This window comes from Ailuropoda melanoleuca, chromosome 7 (genome assembly GCF_002007445.2).
Source record: "Ailuropoda melanoleuca isolate Jingjing chromosome 7, ASM200744v2, whole genome shotgun sequence".
NCBI classification, from domain to species: Eukaryota; Metazoa; Chordata; class Mammalia; order Carnivora; family Ursidae; genus Ailuropoda; species Ailuropoda melanoleuca.
In genome coordinates this window covers 33,601,561-33,618,253 of record NC_048224.1, presented here as the reverse complement: position 1 = coordinate 33,618,253, position 16,693 = coordinate 33,601,561, and the positions used below count along the sequence as shown (strand labels likewise).

The following is a 16,693-nucleotide window of genomic DNA, read 5'->3' as shown; positions in this document are numbered from 1 at the left end:
AATAGCAAGTATATACAATGTAGGATCCTGAGGAGGATCCTGGAATAGGAAAACACATTAGTGGAAAATTGGTGAAATTTGAATAAAGTCCATAGTCAATGTAATGTACCAATGTTAATTTCTTATTCTTGATAATTGTGCTATGGTTCTGTAAGATGTTAACATTTGAGGTTAGGTGAGATATATATGGAAACTCTTTGAACCAATTTTGTAACTTTTCTGAAAGTTTAAAATCATCAAAGGAAAAGTGTTAAAAATATAAAACCTTAAGTTATTTATGATTTGTCATTTCCATTTCTCCTTCTCTTTCTGAAACAAATCTTTACAACTCTGCAGTGCTTCCTATTCAGTTCTTAGTCTAGGATTCTTACCTTCTCCCCACACAAGTAGGTAGCATGGCCTGTTGAGACTTCAGTTTCTAAAAAAGGATGTAGTTTTAGACACAGGGACACTCATCCCTATATACCATTCCTTTTTCTAGTATTTTACCAAATTCTTTGTGTCCAGATGACAAATTCAGTGTGGTTGCCCTTCCTCAAGCTAGTTGACATCTTTGCTGTCTTCTTTTTGAGCTATGCGGCCCACTGTTAAGAACACCATCATTTCAGATTACTGTGGGTAGTGTCAAGGTGAACAGACCAAAGAAGGCTGTCATCCCCACTAAAATGTTCTATCTGGAATTTTTATCAACAGTAAATAAATATGTGTTCTCTAATCTCTGGGCCCTAAAAATGTCCAAAGGACGTATCCATGGCTCTGGTAGCCAATTTAAATCCTTCTTTCTTTTCCTCTAAGGGATCTTGTAATCCCAGAAGTGATTAAAGAGTATCTTTAAACTGTGTGGAAGATAGTAGTAGATCTTAAAGCTTTAGAGATATTGTCTCAAAGACCTAATTATAGTATAGCCTATGAATCAAAAAATTATTTTTTAATTAAAATTTTCCTGATTAAATACAGAATATATACCTATCACAGAAAAGCTGGGAAACTTGGAAAAGCCCAAAGAAAGAAAAATTCATCCATAATTTCAGTGCTAGTAACTATTAATATTTTAATATATTCATATGTGTGTACTACATATAAACTTGAGACCATAATGCAGTTCTGATTTTTTAACCTATTTTCTAAAATAATTGTGCATTTTGAATTATCCTGTGTTATTTTTTAAGGCAATTTTAACTGTTGTCAAAATATTTGTAAATGGAAAATAGGAAACAAAAAGTAAATAGAGAGTGAAACAGTAATTCTCCGCTTATCTTTGACTTTTGAGAATAATAACAATGGAGAGAGACTGGGATCAGAGATTCTCTTCATTCCCTATTTTTAATAAGTAAAGCCTCATTTCCCTCATAGAGCTTCTTAAGATGCCCTTTTTGTAGAATGGAAAAGTCAGTGTAGTACATTTTTGCTTGGTGGGGTGGGAAAACAAGGATGCAATAACCAAAGCGATGGGTGCCCTGCCTCATCTGAATGGCCAATACACTATTTCCCTTTTTTCCCAACTGCCTCTTCTAACTCCTCTAACTCAGCTGCTCTCTGGCCCTGCTGTGATGGTTCTAGACCTTATTATTTTAACTTCATTCACATTTACATTACACTACCACCTCTAGAGTACATTTATTAGTAACAGGAATGTAACTTTAACAAGGAGACTCAAGATCATTTGTAATAGATAAACTATGAAGCAAGGAGATGGAATGAATATTTTTTTAAAAACTCATAGCCAACACAAAGGAAATAAAAACAAAAATAAACTATTGAGACTACATCAAACTAAAAAGCTTTTGCACAGTGGAGGAAACCAACAAAACAAAAAAGCCACCTATGGAATGGGAGAAGATATTTGCAAATGATATATCCGATAAAGGGTTAATATCCAAAATACATAAAGAATTTATACCACTCAACAACAAAAAACCCACAAATTATTCAAATAAAAAATGGGCACAGTACCTGAATAGATATTTTTCCAAAGAAGACATACAGATGGCCAACAGACACATGAAAAAGTGCTCAACATCACTAATCATCAGGAAATACAAATCAAAACTACAGTGAGATACCACCTGACACCTGTCAGAATGGCTAAAATCAAAGACAAGAAACAACAAACATTGATGAGGTTGCAGAGATAAAGGAACCCTCATGGACTGTTGGTGGGAATGCAAATTGTGGAAAAGAGTATGGAGGTTCCTTAAAAAATTAAAAATTGAAATACTATACAATTCGGTAATTCTACTCCTGGGTATTACCCAACGAAAAGGAACACACTAATTTGAAAAGATATCCACCCTATGTTTATTGTGATGTTATTTACAATAGCTGAGATATGGAAGCAACCCAAGTGTCCATCTATAGATGACTAGATAAAGAAGATATGGTAAGGATCTAGAGGGTGTTATGCTAAGTGAAATAGTTGGATAGAAAGACAAATATCATATGATTCTACTTATACATGGAATTTAAAAAACAAACAAATGCTAACAAACAAAAACCAGAAACAGACCCAGAGAACACACTGATGGTTGCTGGAGGGGTGAGGTGGGAATGGGCCAAATGGGTGAAGGGGAGTGGGAGATACAAGCTTCTAGTTATGAATGAATAAATCATTGGAAGAAAAGGTACAGCACAGGGAATATAGTCAATGGTATTGTAATAGTGTTGAATGGTGGCTAATGGGAGCTACACTTTTGAGCATAACAAACTATAGACTTGTTGAATCATTATGCTTTACACCTGAAACTAATGTAACATTGTGTATCAAATACAATTTAAAAAATAGCCAACAGGGGCCCCTGGGTGGCACAGTGGTTAAGCGTCTGCCTTCGGCTCAGGGCGTGATCCTGGCGTTAAGGGATCGAGCCCCACATCAGGCTCCTCTGCTATGAGCCTGCTTCTTCCTCTCCCACTCCCCCTGCTTGTGTTCCCTCTCTCGCTGGCTGTCTCTATCTCTGTCAAATAAATAAAATCTTAAAAAAAAAAAAAACCAAAAAAACCGCTCTTGTCTGTTGGCTAAAAAAAAAAAAAAGCCAACAGTACTTTAATAACATTACAGACAAATTTGTTCTATTTCTTTAAATTTATTCCTATTTGAGATACAATTATATGAAAGAACATCACTTGATATCAACATTGTAGGGTTATACAGGGATGAAAAAGGCAAGGGAGTGCTTTCAAGTCGCTAATTAGATGAACAGAAGAGAAGGCAAATGTTCCATAGGTTTAAAAACACAGAACAATAATTTTACAATAGTTTTATGCCTCTATAAATGTTGCTATGTGTTATTTCTTTTTAAATAATATTATCATCTTAATATTTGGTTTTTGAATGTTAAACCACTGTTATATTTCTAAAATTAACTTCACTTAACTGTAATCTCTTGTTCTTTTTATGTAACACTTTATTCAATGTTCTAATTATTTTTTAGGATTTTTTCCAACTGTGTTCATGAGAGCTAGGTTCTTAATTTTTCTTTTTAACCATATCCTTGTTAGATTTTGGTATCAGGTTTATGCTGGCCTCATAAAATGAATTAAGGGAGTTTTCTATGTTTTCTATCTGTGAATAGATTGTGTAAAATTTAATTTATCTCTTCCTTAAAAGAGTGAAATAATTCATTGAGATCATTTTGGCTGGAGTATTTTCTAGGGAAGATTATAATAATGGATGCATTTTTTAAAAATTATTATATTATGTTAGTCACCATACAGTACATCCCTAGTTTTTGATGTAAAGTTCTATGATTCATTACTTGCATATAACACCCAGTGCACCATGCAATACGTGCCCTCCTTACTACCCATCACCGGGCTAATCCATCCCCCCATCCCCTTCTCCTCTGAAACTCTCTGTTTCCTGGAGTCCATAGTCTTTCATGGTTCCCTTCTTTTTAAAAGATTTCCTGGTTTAATTCTATATGGTCAAAGAACACTCTCTGGTTGATTTAAATTGTTTGAAAGTACTTGAAGCTTATTTTAGGACCCATTATACAGTCATAGTATTCATTGTGCTGCATAACCATTTACCGAGTTCCTTATTTGAGTTGTTATATGCTTCATTCCCAGTATTACCACGTGATTCTTTTTTGTAACTGTTTATTCCTGCTTTATGCCACAAATATTCTTCCTTTATCACATCAAGGGTATTTATTTTGCTCATTCAAAATTTTTGCTCTCTCTGTTCAGTGAATTCTTTCTCATATGATTTCGAGTTGCTCATTTAATTTTCTTTCTTTTTATAATGGTGGTGTTCACCATTTATCACATTATTCTTCTCTAGGGAATTCATTTTCCCCCACAGTATTTTTTATCAATAATGCGTACCTTATTAAGAAGAGGCAAAAGTCCAGACCCCAAATTGTACTACTTCAGGTGAATTAAAAATTTGCGGTTCTTCAAGGCAGAGAGCCCATTGTACAATATATTGGGTATGTACAAATAGGTTTCCTCCCCTGGAAACCCTGACTCTTTCCTTTACCTCTTTCTGGATGCTGTTCTTTCCCAAGTCCCTTTCTTCACTGATAAAAATATCCCAGCTTTTTTAGTGAGATAAAGCAGAAAGAGGGAACTCTCCAGGTAGGCTCCTCTATGTGCATTTGTGATGAGCTGTTCAGTCTTCACTCTTCTTAGTTCTGGACCACTCTGATGTTACTGTATCTACCTTAGCTTGTAAGGGTTAGAGGAGGGTCAAGCGTAATTTCCTCATGGTAATGCAGTAGAGAAGGAATAACTTGACTCAAAACTACTCGCCCAGTGTATTTCGTGTCAATGGCCACATTGTTTCCTTGGGTTTCTTCCAGTTTCATTCTATTGTTCAGATTGATATATTTTAAATCTTATTCCTATGGCATTTCCATGTTTGAGTGGGGAAGAAGTCAGAAGATTATGCCACTTTGCTGTTTCCAGAAGCTGAAAATATTACTTTCATAATAAGTTGTTTATTGAATGATTAGATTAAGAAGTTATTAAGAAACAGCCTTCATACTGCGACCTATCTTTGAACTCAGTTAAGTTAGATTGACATGTTATTTTTCTCATGCCTCCATCTCTCGCTATCTCAGCCACATTTATTGATGTATTTATTTTTTAATCATACCTTTTATTCTTGGCTTTGGGACTATCCCGTTGCCCATTTAAATTCTAATTAACTGATCCCAATTTGATGTCCATGTTCTGTTCCTTATATAATGGACTAATTGGTATTTTCTTTCTGCATTTTACTACCCCTCCAATCTGCTACTCTTCTATTTTCCTAGATTCTTTCCTGCCAGTTACAAAACCCACCTGTTAGAGGAACAGGCAGCATACAAACAGGAGAGAGAATGATAATGAGAGTGTAAGAGAGACTGTCATGATCAAATGAGTTCACTATACTGATCATGATGTGGCTGCATTACAACTAATATTAACCATTTTGATAAACTGTAGCCTGAGGATCAGAGGATCTAGGTGAAGTTTTGTGTCTATTCAATACAAATGCATGAAAACATTGCCCTTATCTAACTTTAAGGTGATGAAACTAAATTTTTTAGAGTTATAAGGAAATCAAAATTTTGTTCACAATTCAGATAAAATATAGCTATATTTGAATGGAGTAAATTGCTTTGGGAACAGAAGAGTCTTGAGCCAGATTCAGTGTCTTGTACTTAATCATATTGTTAGTTTGTCTCGACAGACTAAAATGGACAGGTATAACAGCTTCCTGCTAAAGGGACAAGAAGATGGCATCCGAATGCCATCTAACTAAGAGATACAGAGGGACCTTGAAGTTATAGAAATTGAGTAGTGTGTGCCAGCTCCTCGGGGAAAAGCATGGATTGATGTGTGGCCCAGCACAAGGAAGAACAAGGTAAAGGGAGAATCTAGGGCAAACTCTGTTTAGAATATAGTCAGGCAGTTGGCATTAGGGGAGTTGACCCCAGATATTAAGACCCTAGGTATTGCTTGCCATTCTTCTAATGGGCTGTAGTACCTGGCAGGGGACTAAAGTAATTTATGGTATTTAGGGAAGAAGCAGACATCATTCCTGGAATGAGGAGGCCTCAATTAGTAAACACTGAATTATGTGAAATGAAAAAGGGAGAAGTTGAGACTAGGGCTTAGAAATGCTGAAGAGCAGTACTTGATGATGAACCCCTGCAAGTTAATGTTAATCGTTTCTTCTTACCATGTTTGTTCTGGGAAGGGATGAGGGTTGCAGCTGTAAGTGGTATTTATGTGGTGGCTGGGTACATTTGAGACCACAGATGTGTAATCCCGTATCTACTAGAGTGGTTTAGAGAAATACACTAAATATTCTCTTTCTGCTCATTTGAAAGTTCTTAAAGTAGTACTGTTTCACAGTATTATTGTGAGTAGTACTGTCCAGACACCTGGATCCTGTACTCCCTCCAATGCCTGGGAATGATGCTGCTGGGGCAGCCCAGGCTTAGACTGGATTTCATATGAATCCTGGTCGCAGGAAGTTAGGGTTGCCAGGTTAACAAATGAAAATAGATGACACCCACTCATATTTTAATTATTTCTGATTGTCTTTGCATGTGTACACTGGGATAAATAAAAAATATTTCATAGGAAATATTTGTATGAAAAATTGTTATCTGAAATAAATTATAAGTATCTATTCTACATACCTCTTTAATTATAAGTATTTGGCTCCATTTAACATTGTTTTGCATAATTTGCTTATAAAACTCCTTGCAGTTACAATCTGTCTTCCAGTTGTATTGCAACATAGTTTTTACTGTGCTCACATCAAAACTATTTAATACCTTTGTGCACTGAACATTAATGAGAAACCATGCTCAATATTTGCATTATGAGCCAATATACTGAAAAAGTACTTGCATAAAGTTGAGAACTCTGGGAATTGCTCTTTAAATTTGTTTTGATGAAATAGATAATACCGTCTTTCACGGCAGAAATTGCTTTCCCATTGCTCAGGATTATGTTGCATCTTTTACTCAATGACTTTTAAAAAATGTTCACTGACAAAAAAAAGTGCTGTTGTCAAATTTTATTCCCTTTTTTAAAAGACTACTCACAATGATTTCACTCATTTCCATGCTGGAAGAGTATTTCATAACATTCACGTAAAATGATTGAAATTGTCAAATGCTTATATTCATTTCAAAAGGTAGTCATAGAAAATGTCATAATAATTATCCACCTCAAGTTGGAACTTCTTTTCCTGTTCATAAGTAAAGTGTGGCTTGCTCATACCATGGAAATTGTTGACATGGTTTGTTCCATGCTGTGTCATACCAGTGTGGGCATGACTGAAAAACAGATTGGTTAAGTTTGGGGTATTGTGTATGTATTTGAATAGAGGACATGAGTGAGCAAAATTAAAATGACCATGCCTATTATTCTGGCTATTTAGAGAGGGCAGTGAGATAATTTATTAAGAACAAAGTATCATTTTAATGTAAGCATCACAGATTATGGCCACATCTCTCTATCAGATATAGTCAATTCTAATGTCTATGTCTTGACCATTTTACCTGGGTAGCAGTTCTAAATTTGCACTCAGAGGGTGTAAAGACAGAAGAATTATTTTTGTGTGTGTGAGTTACACTTAAGTTTAATTGTATTAACAACTTGGTCTTAATTGCTTCTAGGGGACTTCATCCCAAAAGTACTAGAAAGTTCCTAAATTCTAACCAATTCACATTGTGAACTTTAAATTACTTTCGGGATTAGAAAGATCCTCAAAAGCAGCAAAGACTTTAAGTTGCTTTGGTGCTCCATTGGCTGATCCTTTTTTTTTTTTTTTAAGATTTTATTTATTTGTTAGAGAGAGAGGAAGATAGAGAGAGCGGGCGCGCACAAGCAGGGGGACAGGCAGAAGGAAAGGGAGAAGCAGGCTCCCCACTGAGCAGGCAGCCTGAGGCAGGCAGGGCTGAAGACCCTGGGATCATGACCTAGGACTGAAGGCAGATGCTTAACTAACAGCCACGTGCCTCTTGGCTGGTCCTTTAAGGGCTCCTCTACTAGTGAAGTGACTGTAAAAAGCCCCAATTTTCATTTTTACTGGAAGTTAGTTCTGTTTTTCTATTCGTTAATTGTTTTGTTTGTTTTGTTTTTGTTTTTACCATAGCAATGACAGCTACTTGGTATTAATGAAAACTGAGAAGCAGATAATTCTTTTAGTTATGCTATTGAACTTACTGAGATGGAATTTATGAGACTAGCAATCTCACAAAAAAGTAGGACTTCTGTTTCTGGCATTTTAATTATAGAAACATTGCGTATCTAGTGAAGTGGGTTTATAAATAATTATAACATATTACTAATGCTTAAGAATATTTTGAATGACCTATCCCTCTTTATTATGGGTATTCTGAATATGCAGTGAGAAAAAGATTGGCAGAGCAGCTATTTGAGCAGAAGCTGATTTCTGTGCAGGGAAAAATTAATATGTATTTTCTCATACCTACAAGTAAAAGAGTAAATCCCCCATCACTTAAATTTCTTAGCTTATACCTTAATTATGGTTTGTAAATTGAGACATGTGCATTGGAGTTTTTCTGAGATCTACTTGCATTTCATTATATATATTAGGCAGGACAATAGACATCCCAATTTGTACTGAAAAAGATAAGAATAATTTTATCTAAAAATGTTTTCCTTTTTCTTTTGCAATCATTAGTAATGTCTATAATTAACATAGACATTATTCTTAGGATATTACAGGTATACATTTCCTCCTAGATTTGAATTAACCAAAAGTTCTTTTTCTAAAAATGTATCTTTTCAGGTTGTTTTTCTAGCCACAAACTTCTGAAACTAAGATGAAATTACCATTGAAGCAGGACTTACAAACACCGTTTTGTTTTAGTAACTGGAGAACAGTGATTTTTGTTGATGCTAACGTGTTAGTTATGTTCTGGATTGTTTGGTCAAAATGTTATGGTGACATTGCATTGAAAATAATGTTAAATTCATAATGTGAGGTACATAATCCTAAACCAGTTGTATGTGTTCTGAATCTCTTTTCTAACAAGGCTTTTTTTTTTTTTGAGCTAAAGTCTCCATGAGATCTAAAATTCTAAGCTTAGAAGATCATAACATATTCTTATCCTATCTGTGTATCGATTTTTAAGTACATGTTACCCATAAGGGAAGCTACTTAAGGATGCAAACAACTCTTGCAAACATTGCTGTAACAGATCCACATGTATTCTGGCTGCTACAGAATTCGTTTTAGTGAAAGAAAATATTAACATGGGAAGGACCAATCAGTCTTCTGTGACAGAATTTGTCCTTTTGGGACTTTCTGACTATCCAGAACTTGAGGCCATTTATTTTGTGCTGGTCCTATGTATGTACCTGGTGATCCTGCTGGGAAATGGAGTCATCATCATTGTAAGTGTCTGTGACACCCACCTGCACACCCCCATGTACTTTTTCCTCAGTAACTTATCGTTCTTGGATATTTGCTATACCAGTTCTTCTATTCCCCTATTTCTCAGCAGCTTCTTAATGTCAAAGAAAACCATTTCCTTCTCTGGATGTGGAGTGCAAATGTTTCTCTCCTTTGCTATGGGAGCCACAGAGTGTGTCCTTCTAAGCATGATGGCATTTGACCGCTATGTGGCCATCTGTAACCCTCTGCGATACTCCATTATTATGAGCAAGACTTCATATGTGCCCATGGCTGCTGGGTCCTGGATTGCAGGAGTTGTCAATTCTGTGTTGCAAACCTCTCTTGCAATGTGGCTTCCTTTCTGTGGGGATAATATCATTAATCATTTTACTTGTGAAATCTTGGCTGTCTTAAAATTGGCCTGTGCTGATATCTCCATAAATGTTATTAGCATGGTTGTTGCTAATATAATTTTTCTTGTGGTCCCAGTACTTTTCATTTTTGTTTCCTATGTTTTCATTCTCTCCACCATCCTGAGGATTCCTTCTGCAGAGGGGAAGCGCAAAGCCTTCTCCACTTGCTCCGCCCACTTAACAGTGGTGATTATATTCTATGGAACCATCCTCTTCATGTATGCAAAACCCAAGGCTAAAGACTCTTCTGGTGCAGACAAGGTACAAGTCACAGACAAAATCATCTCTCTCTTCTATGGAGTTGTGACACCTATGCTTAATCCCCTCATCTATAGTTTGAGGAACAAAGATGTGAAGGAAGCTGTGAAGAATGTACTCTGTCGGAAATGCTCCTCAGAGGGAATGTGAATGCTTTCTAATGAAATTCCTTTACTCTGAATGAAGGACTAGTTCTCATCTAGAGGTTCCAAAATAAATATAAGGGTTAGTGGTACCATTAATTCCTGAAATTCTCATTTTTTCTGTTCCTGATATTTAAATGTGAGAGAAATGTAGAGCCTACCATTTTCCTTCATGACTGGATTAAGGAGAAATGGGACAGCAATTTATGGGTAAAAGGATTCTCATCCAAATCATCCACCTTCTCATGGATAACCAAATTGAGTTTAACTCTGGAATAATGAGTTCTGTAATCTTATGTGAAAGGAAATGCATTTTTATTAGCTTACCTTCTTATCTCCTATGTGCATTGGTTTTCTAGTCTCTTTCTTAGGAAGATAAACTAGAACTCAACAAAAATAATTTCTAATGGGGTAGTCTTTGATCATATAAAGGAAAAGAGTGAGCATTTTAGGATGTTAGGTACCTAGCCTGTGTAAATGCCAAAGAGAGACAAGAGTAGTAAAATGAAACTATTTTTCTTAGGGCTGATTTCCTTTTAGCTGCAAACTGGCAGGCACACTTCTGTGCAGAAGTGTTTGAGGCAGTGTGAATCATAGTGCAGACACCCCAGCTGATAGGGAGATTTGGTTTATCGTAGGTTTCAATAGATGAGCAGTGGCGTCTTTGAGTGGAAACCATTGTTACTATTAAATGATTCAAAAAATTAGTTTCTAAGGAACTTGTTTGCATAATTCTCTGAGAACGTGGTAATAATGGATTTACAGTGTCACAAATTAGGTATTTTTGCAGTTACATGAATTTCCTGTAGAATATGAGCTTTCTGTTCATTCATGTATTCCTTCATTCAGTTATTCAAGCAACTAGTATTTACTGAATAGCTATTTTGTCTCAGGCATTATGCTAAGTATTGGTAATATCAAAAAACTAAATACATTGAGACAAAACCCAAAACATGATCAAGGAGTGCACAGTCTTGTGGAATACCGACTGACACTCAAATTGAGGACAAAATATTAAAGATTATTCACAGCTTTTCCTTTTCCTCCACTTTCTAAGCTGGATCCTTTGTTTTCATTCATAGTATGTTAGCTCTTTATTGGCTGAACAGAGTAATGAGTGGACTTGGAGTAGTTTAAATGGGATAAACTGATCTTTATTTAAAAGGACTTGGACCAGCTCTACGAAAGAAATAAGAGAGGACAATGAGAAAGAGGGGATAATGCAATGAGGAAGAAAGTATTGCATACTAGAGATCTGGAAGATTGATATGGGAGATATTTAAATAGATACCATAAAAATAGAATAGAATACCATACCATAAAAATAAAATCAGAGAAAAGGAAAAAAATGGCTAAATAGGAAGCTTTGGTGTGGTGTTCTGTGACCCTTCCTCAGTGTCTCTCTCTCCTGGCAATTTCAGTAAAGATATGCAGTATTCTTTAAGACATTTAGTGATGGATTCCATTTTTTTTATAGTCTCTCCATGCTGAGATCAGCTGTTAAGATTGGTTAACTTAAGTGGGTCACAATTATAATGTAGTGTGTTAAGTGCTATTAAAGGAGGATGTTTAATTCCCCTAGAAGGGGCAGTTCTAAGAAGGGAAAGGCCTTTCTCCTTGTCTGAACTGGGGAAAACAATTCTCCTTATAGTCCTGTGCAGAAGAATTTTTCAGACAGAGAATATAGCATGTGGCAAGATATGGACTACCGCTAAGAGTTCAGATTAGTTGGAACTTGAATTGTATTATTGCTTAGTGACAGGGGAGAAGATCGGAAAGACAACTTGGAGCCAAATTATGGGGGCTTCAGATACTAAGATGGGAAGTCAATATTTCTATAGGTTTGAGGTGATCACCTCCTTTCTCTGGAGCTCAGGAGGGCTCCACACAGATGAGTACATTCCAAGAAGTCAGATATTTTTCTTCAGAGGAAAGTCTTACCAGCCCTTAAGTCTGAAAGAAGAATGCCTCTAATCATTCACCAATGTCTATTTTTCTCTATATTATTTGAGGATGGTATTGTTTAAATACTTCATGTGGTGCAAAGAGCCAATTTGACTCCTCAATGCAAGCTTCTTCCTTCATTCGGTCTTTATGTTTCTGTTCCTTTCTTCTAAATTTGGGTTTAAAGTTCACCAGGTGCTTAATGTATATTTTAAGTGACTAATTCCTACATTGTTCTTCCCTCAGCTGTTTAGTACTCATATTGCTTTACATGTATTCATTTGTGTTTGTAAATATTTCATATATGACAATGTAAAGGACATTGCAAAGAGATCTGGAGTTAAATAGTATATGGCCTTGGATAATCTCTGAATCCACTTATTCTCTGGAACCTTAGTTTCATAATTATTAAAATCCAACTTCAATGGATCACTTGGTCAATGTGAGATAGTTATCCAAAGAATTCATTTATGTGAAAATCATTTATGTTGGAGACTTTAAAGTATTAGATGATAAATATAACTAAATTATTATTTTATTCATTAGTTTTTCCTTTTTTAAAAAAGATTTTATTTATTCATTTGAGACAGAGAGATACAGAGAGCATGAACAGGGGGAGAAGCAGAGGGAGAGGGAGAGGGAGAAGCAGACTCCCCGCTGAGCCGGGAGCCTGATGTGGGGCTTGATCCCAGGACTCAGAGATCATGACCTGAGCTGAAGGCAGACACTTAACCATCCGAGCCACCCAGGCACTCCTCATTAGTTTTCCAATAGCAGGGACTAGATCCTTTATTTCTCCTGTGTCCCTCTCTAGCCTAGTAATATACCATAGTTTCTATTAGTGCTTTTAGGTCTATTACAGAAGCCCAACAAATACAATATTTATTGTTTAGTTGATTGATTTATTGAAAATTGGCTGATTGAACTGAATACAGAATATACCAGGGAAGAGATGCATTTGTTGTGCTAAGGTGAATGAAAAGATAAATAATTGAAAATAAAGGCACAGACACAAATGCTTCGGTTGAGAAAGTAAAGATTTGTTCCTGCTGAATAGAAGTGAATTTGTATATGCTATCAGATGCACAATAATTTGATTTTATATACTACTAGAAAGGCTTATGATATTTTTCAGATGAAAAACATCCAAAAGTGATGTTCAAGGCGTATTTTTTCATTCAAAGACCTAAATTCCCAGAGTGTAGAAAATCAATGCACCTTACTAAGGAATGGGAAAGTAAAGACAAATAGGCTTTGCATCTGGCTCTTGAGTAGTGTTCCACCCAGTGGCAGAAATGGGGTAAAATGAAATAGAACAAGTATACATTGTGATTAAAATATATGATAATACTAAAAACAATAAAGTCACAGAGAAACATCTTCCGGGAGTGAATTATAAACATTTTACCTTGTTCTGAAGGATAAGTAATCTTTTTCCAAGTGGAAAGTGGGGACAGACATTCCAGATGAAGAGCACAACAGAACATCCTTTTCAAAGGAAGATAGGGACTTAATCCATGAGTTTGTTGAAAGCACAGGTGAACAAGGTTTAGGTGATTTATTTAATAAGACGACAACAGGGATGTATTTTAACTATGAATAAAAAATAGAAGGACTAGTAAGATGGACCCAATAGAAAGATTTCTTGAATCCAGAACTAGCTTCTTTCTGCTTCCACATAGTTAGATACCTTAAAGTCCTGCTAAGCTCCAATACTTATTCTTCGAAGAGAGCCAAAGTGCTGTGGCTTTCCTATAATTTTCTTTGAAAAAAAGCTTCTCAGGAGGGTAAGTCCAAGTGAGGGTTCTTCTTCCCAGGCCTGCTCACAGCCATATTCCTTCTTGTTTAAGAGTGTTAAGCTGGGGGGATGGTTATGGACCAATAGAGCATAATTAGCTCCTTTTGCTTTGTCATACAAAAGGACACAGCTAATATATTCATGAATGACATAAATTATTTTTATAGATCTACACACGTTCTTGCCCTTGTTAGAGAAAAAAATGTAGTATTTCAAATGAAGACAGAGATTTCTGGATTGTCCAAATTCTTCTAAATTGATCTACAGTGTCCTAACAAGATGCCATTTGCATGGAATGGAAATGTGTCATTTATCCACAGACTGGGATTTATAAAACGAACCGAATACCAGTTCTTGGGTTTCAGGCTTCTTGGTGGAACACACATGATAAAGAAAGGTTCCTTAGACTTCTGAAACATAGACTTCAGTGATACCAAGGATCAAAGATCTGAGCTAGAAGGAATAGTACTGGCTTTTTGTTGGTAAAATATGCCAGTAACATCATAAGAATGTGTTATTTTAAAATGTACTGATCATATAACCTGATTTGCATGCAATAATCCAAGTTATGTCTGTTGTTCAAGTATAATTGCTAATAGCACCCTATTTCAGCTTCAGAAGTTTGCTGGTAAGTGATATTGTGGCCCTTGTCACAGGGTAGAGTTGCTCAGAAATAATGTTGCTCAGTTTCTACCAGGTGGGGAAATTGGTAGATTCTTCATTTTATTTGTTGAGTAATTCTGGTTTGTAGTCTGGACATTGTAAATGTGATATTGTGGAAACTCTGAAACCCATTAAATTCCTCTGAATAATTCAGATTTTTTGGTTTTAAAATAAACCTGGTTTGACTTAAACTGCTAACTCAGTATTTTGGTAATAGTTCACATCTTAGGTCAAGATTTGTGTGTGTGTGTGTGTGGTTTTTGTTTGTTTGTTTGTTTGTTTTATCGTTAGCTGGGCTGTGCATACATGGCACAGGGGTCAGTCAGAGAACTGGACCAAGATTTTTACACAGAATTTGATGTTTCCGCTTTTGTATTTCCCCTTTCTGGAATTCTCCCCTGACTTTACACTGGCTGCGTTTTCCATGACTCTGAGGTTTGTCCAGGAGGACTGCCAGTTTATTATCAGAGTTTTACCACTCCATACAGTGCCTAGTTGAGCCTATAGGCATAAAAATGTGAAACTTACACCAAAACATTACTTCTCCAAAGTGACTTTTTTGTAAAAATTTTGTACAAAATTTACCATAGCTGAGATGCTTGAGACTGATAGGAGCTTATTCAGTTATAGTGAAAGCAGCAGAATTCAGAAGTTCCTCCTTCACATTTTATGACTAGAATGTTTGCACCTCTTGCTTTCTCTTATCATACTTATGTTGTTTCTTTTTTCAAATTTTTATTTAAAATCTAGTTAGTTAACATATAGTATAATATTGATTTCGGGAGTAGAATTTAGTGATTCATCACTTACATATAACATCCAGTGCTCATCACAAGTGCCCTCCTTAATGCCCGTCACCCATTGAGCCCATCCCCCATCAGCCTCCTCCTTCAGCCCTCAGTTTGTTCTCTATCATTAAGAGTCTCATATGGTTTGTTTCCCCCTCTCTCTTCCCACCCCCTTCCCATATGTTCATCTTTTTTGTTTCTTAAATTCTAAGTATGAGTGAAATCATATGGTATTTGTCTTTCTTTGACTGACCTGTTTCACATAGCATAATACACTTTAGCTCTATCCATGTCATTGCAAATGGCAAGATTTCATTCTTTTGATGGCTGAATAATATTCCATTGTAAATATGTGTGTGTGTGTTTGTGTGTGTGTGTGTGTGTGTGTGTGTGTGTATAGCACATCTTCTTTATCCATTAATTCACTGATATTTGGGCTGTTTCCATAATTTGGCTATTGTTGATAATGCAGCTATAAACATTGGGTCTGCATGTGCCCCTTCAAATCACTATGTTTATATCCTTTGGATAAATACCTGATAGTGCAATTGTCGGGTCATAGGGTAGTTCTGTTTTTAACCTTCTGAGGAATCTCCAAACTGTTTTGCAGTTGGCTGAGCCAGTTTGCATTCCCACCAACAGTGTAAGAGGGTTCCTCTTTCTCCACATCCTTGCCAACACCTGTTGTTTCTTGTGTTGTTGATTTTAGCCATTCTGACAGGTGTGAAGCGATATCTCATCATGGTTTTGATTTGTATTTCCCTGATTATGAGTGATATTGAGCATCTTTTCATGTGTCTGTTAGCCATCTGGATGTCTTCTTGGAAAAATGTCTATTCGTGTCTTCTGCCCATTTCTTAACTGGATTATTTGTGTTTTGGGTGTTGAGTTTGATAAGTTCTTTATATATATTTTGGATACTAGCCCTTTATCAGATATGTCATTTGCAAATATCTTCTTCCATTCCATAGGTTGCCTTTTAGTTTTTTTGACTGTTTCCTTGGCTGTGCAGAAGCTTTTTATCTTGATGAAGTCCCAGTAGTTCATTTTTGCTTTTGTTTCCCTTGACTCTGGAGACCTGTTTAATAAGAAGTTGCTATGGCTGAGGTAAAAAAAGTTTCTGCCTGTGTTCTCCTCTAGGATTTTGATGGTGTCCTGTCTCACATTTAGGTCTTTCATACATTTTGAATTTATTTTTTCGTATGGTGTAAAAAAGAGGTCCAGTCTCATTCTTCTACATGTTGTTGTCCACTTTTCCCAACACTATTTGTTCAAGAGGCTGTCGTTTTTCCATTGGATATTCCTGTTTTGTCGAAGAT

General features: G+C 35.9%; 1 protein-coding gene across 1 annotated transcript; it reads left to right on the top strand.

Moving 5' to 3' along the window:
* Positions 1 to 9,179: 9,179 nt before the first annotated feature.
* LOC100479285 (olfactory receptor 13C7) lies at positions 9,180 to 10,188 on the top strand. The gene has a single exon (XM_011237621.3). The coding sequence runs from the start codon at positions 9,226 to 9,228 to the stop codon at positions 10,186 to 10,188; it is 963 nt and encodes a 320-aa protein (XP_011235923.2). The 5' UTR covers positions 9,180 to 9,225.
* The last annotated feature ends 6,505 nt before the right edge of the window (positions 10,189 to 16,693 follow it).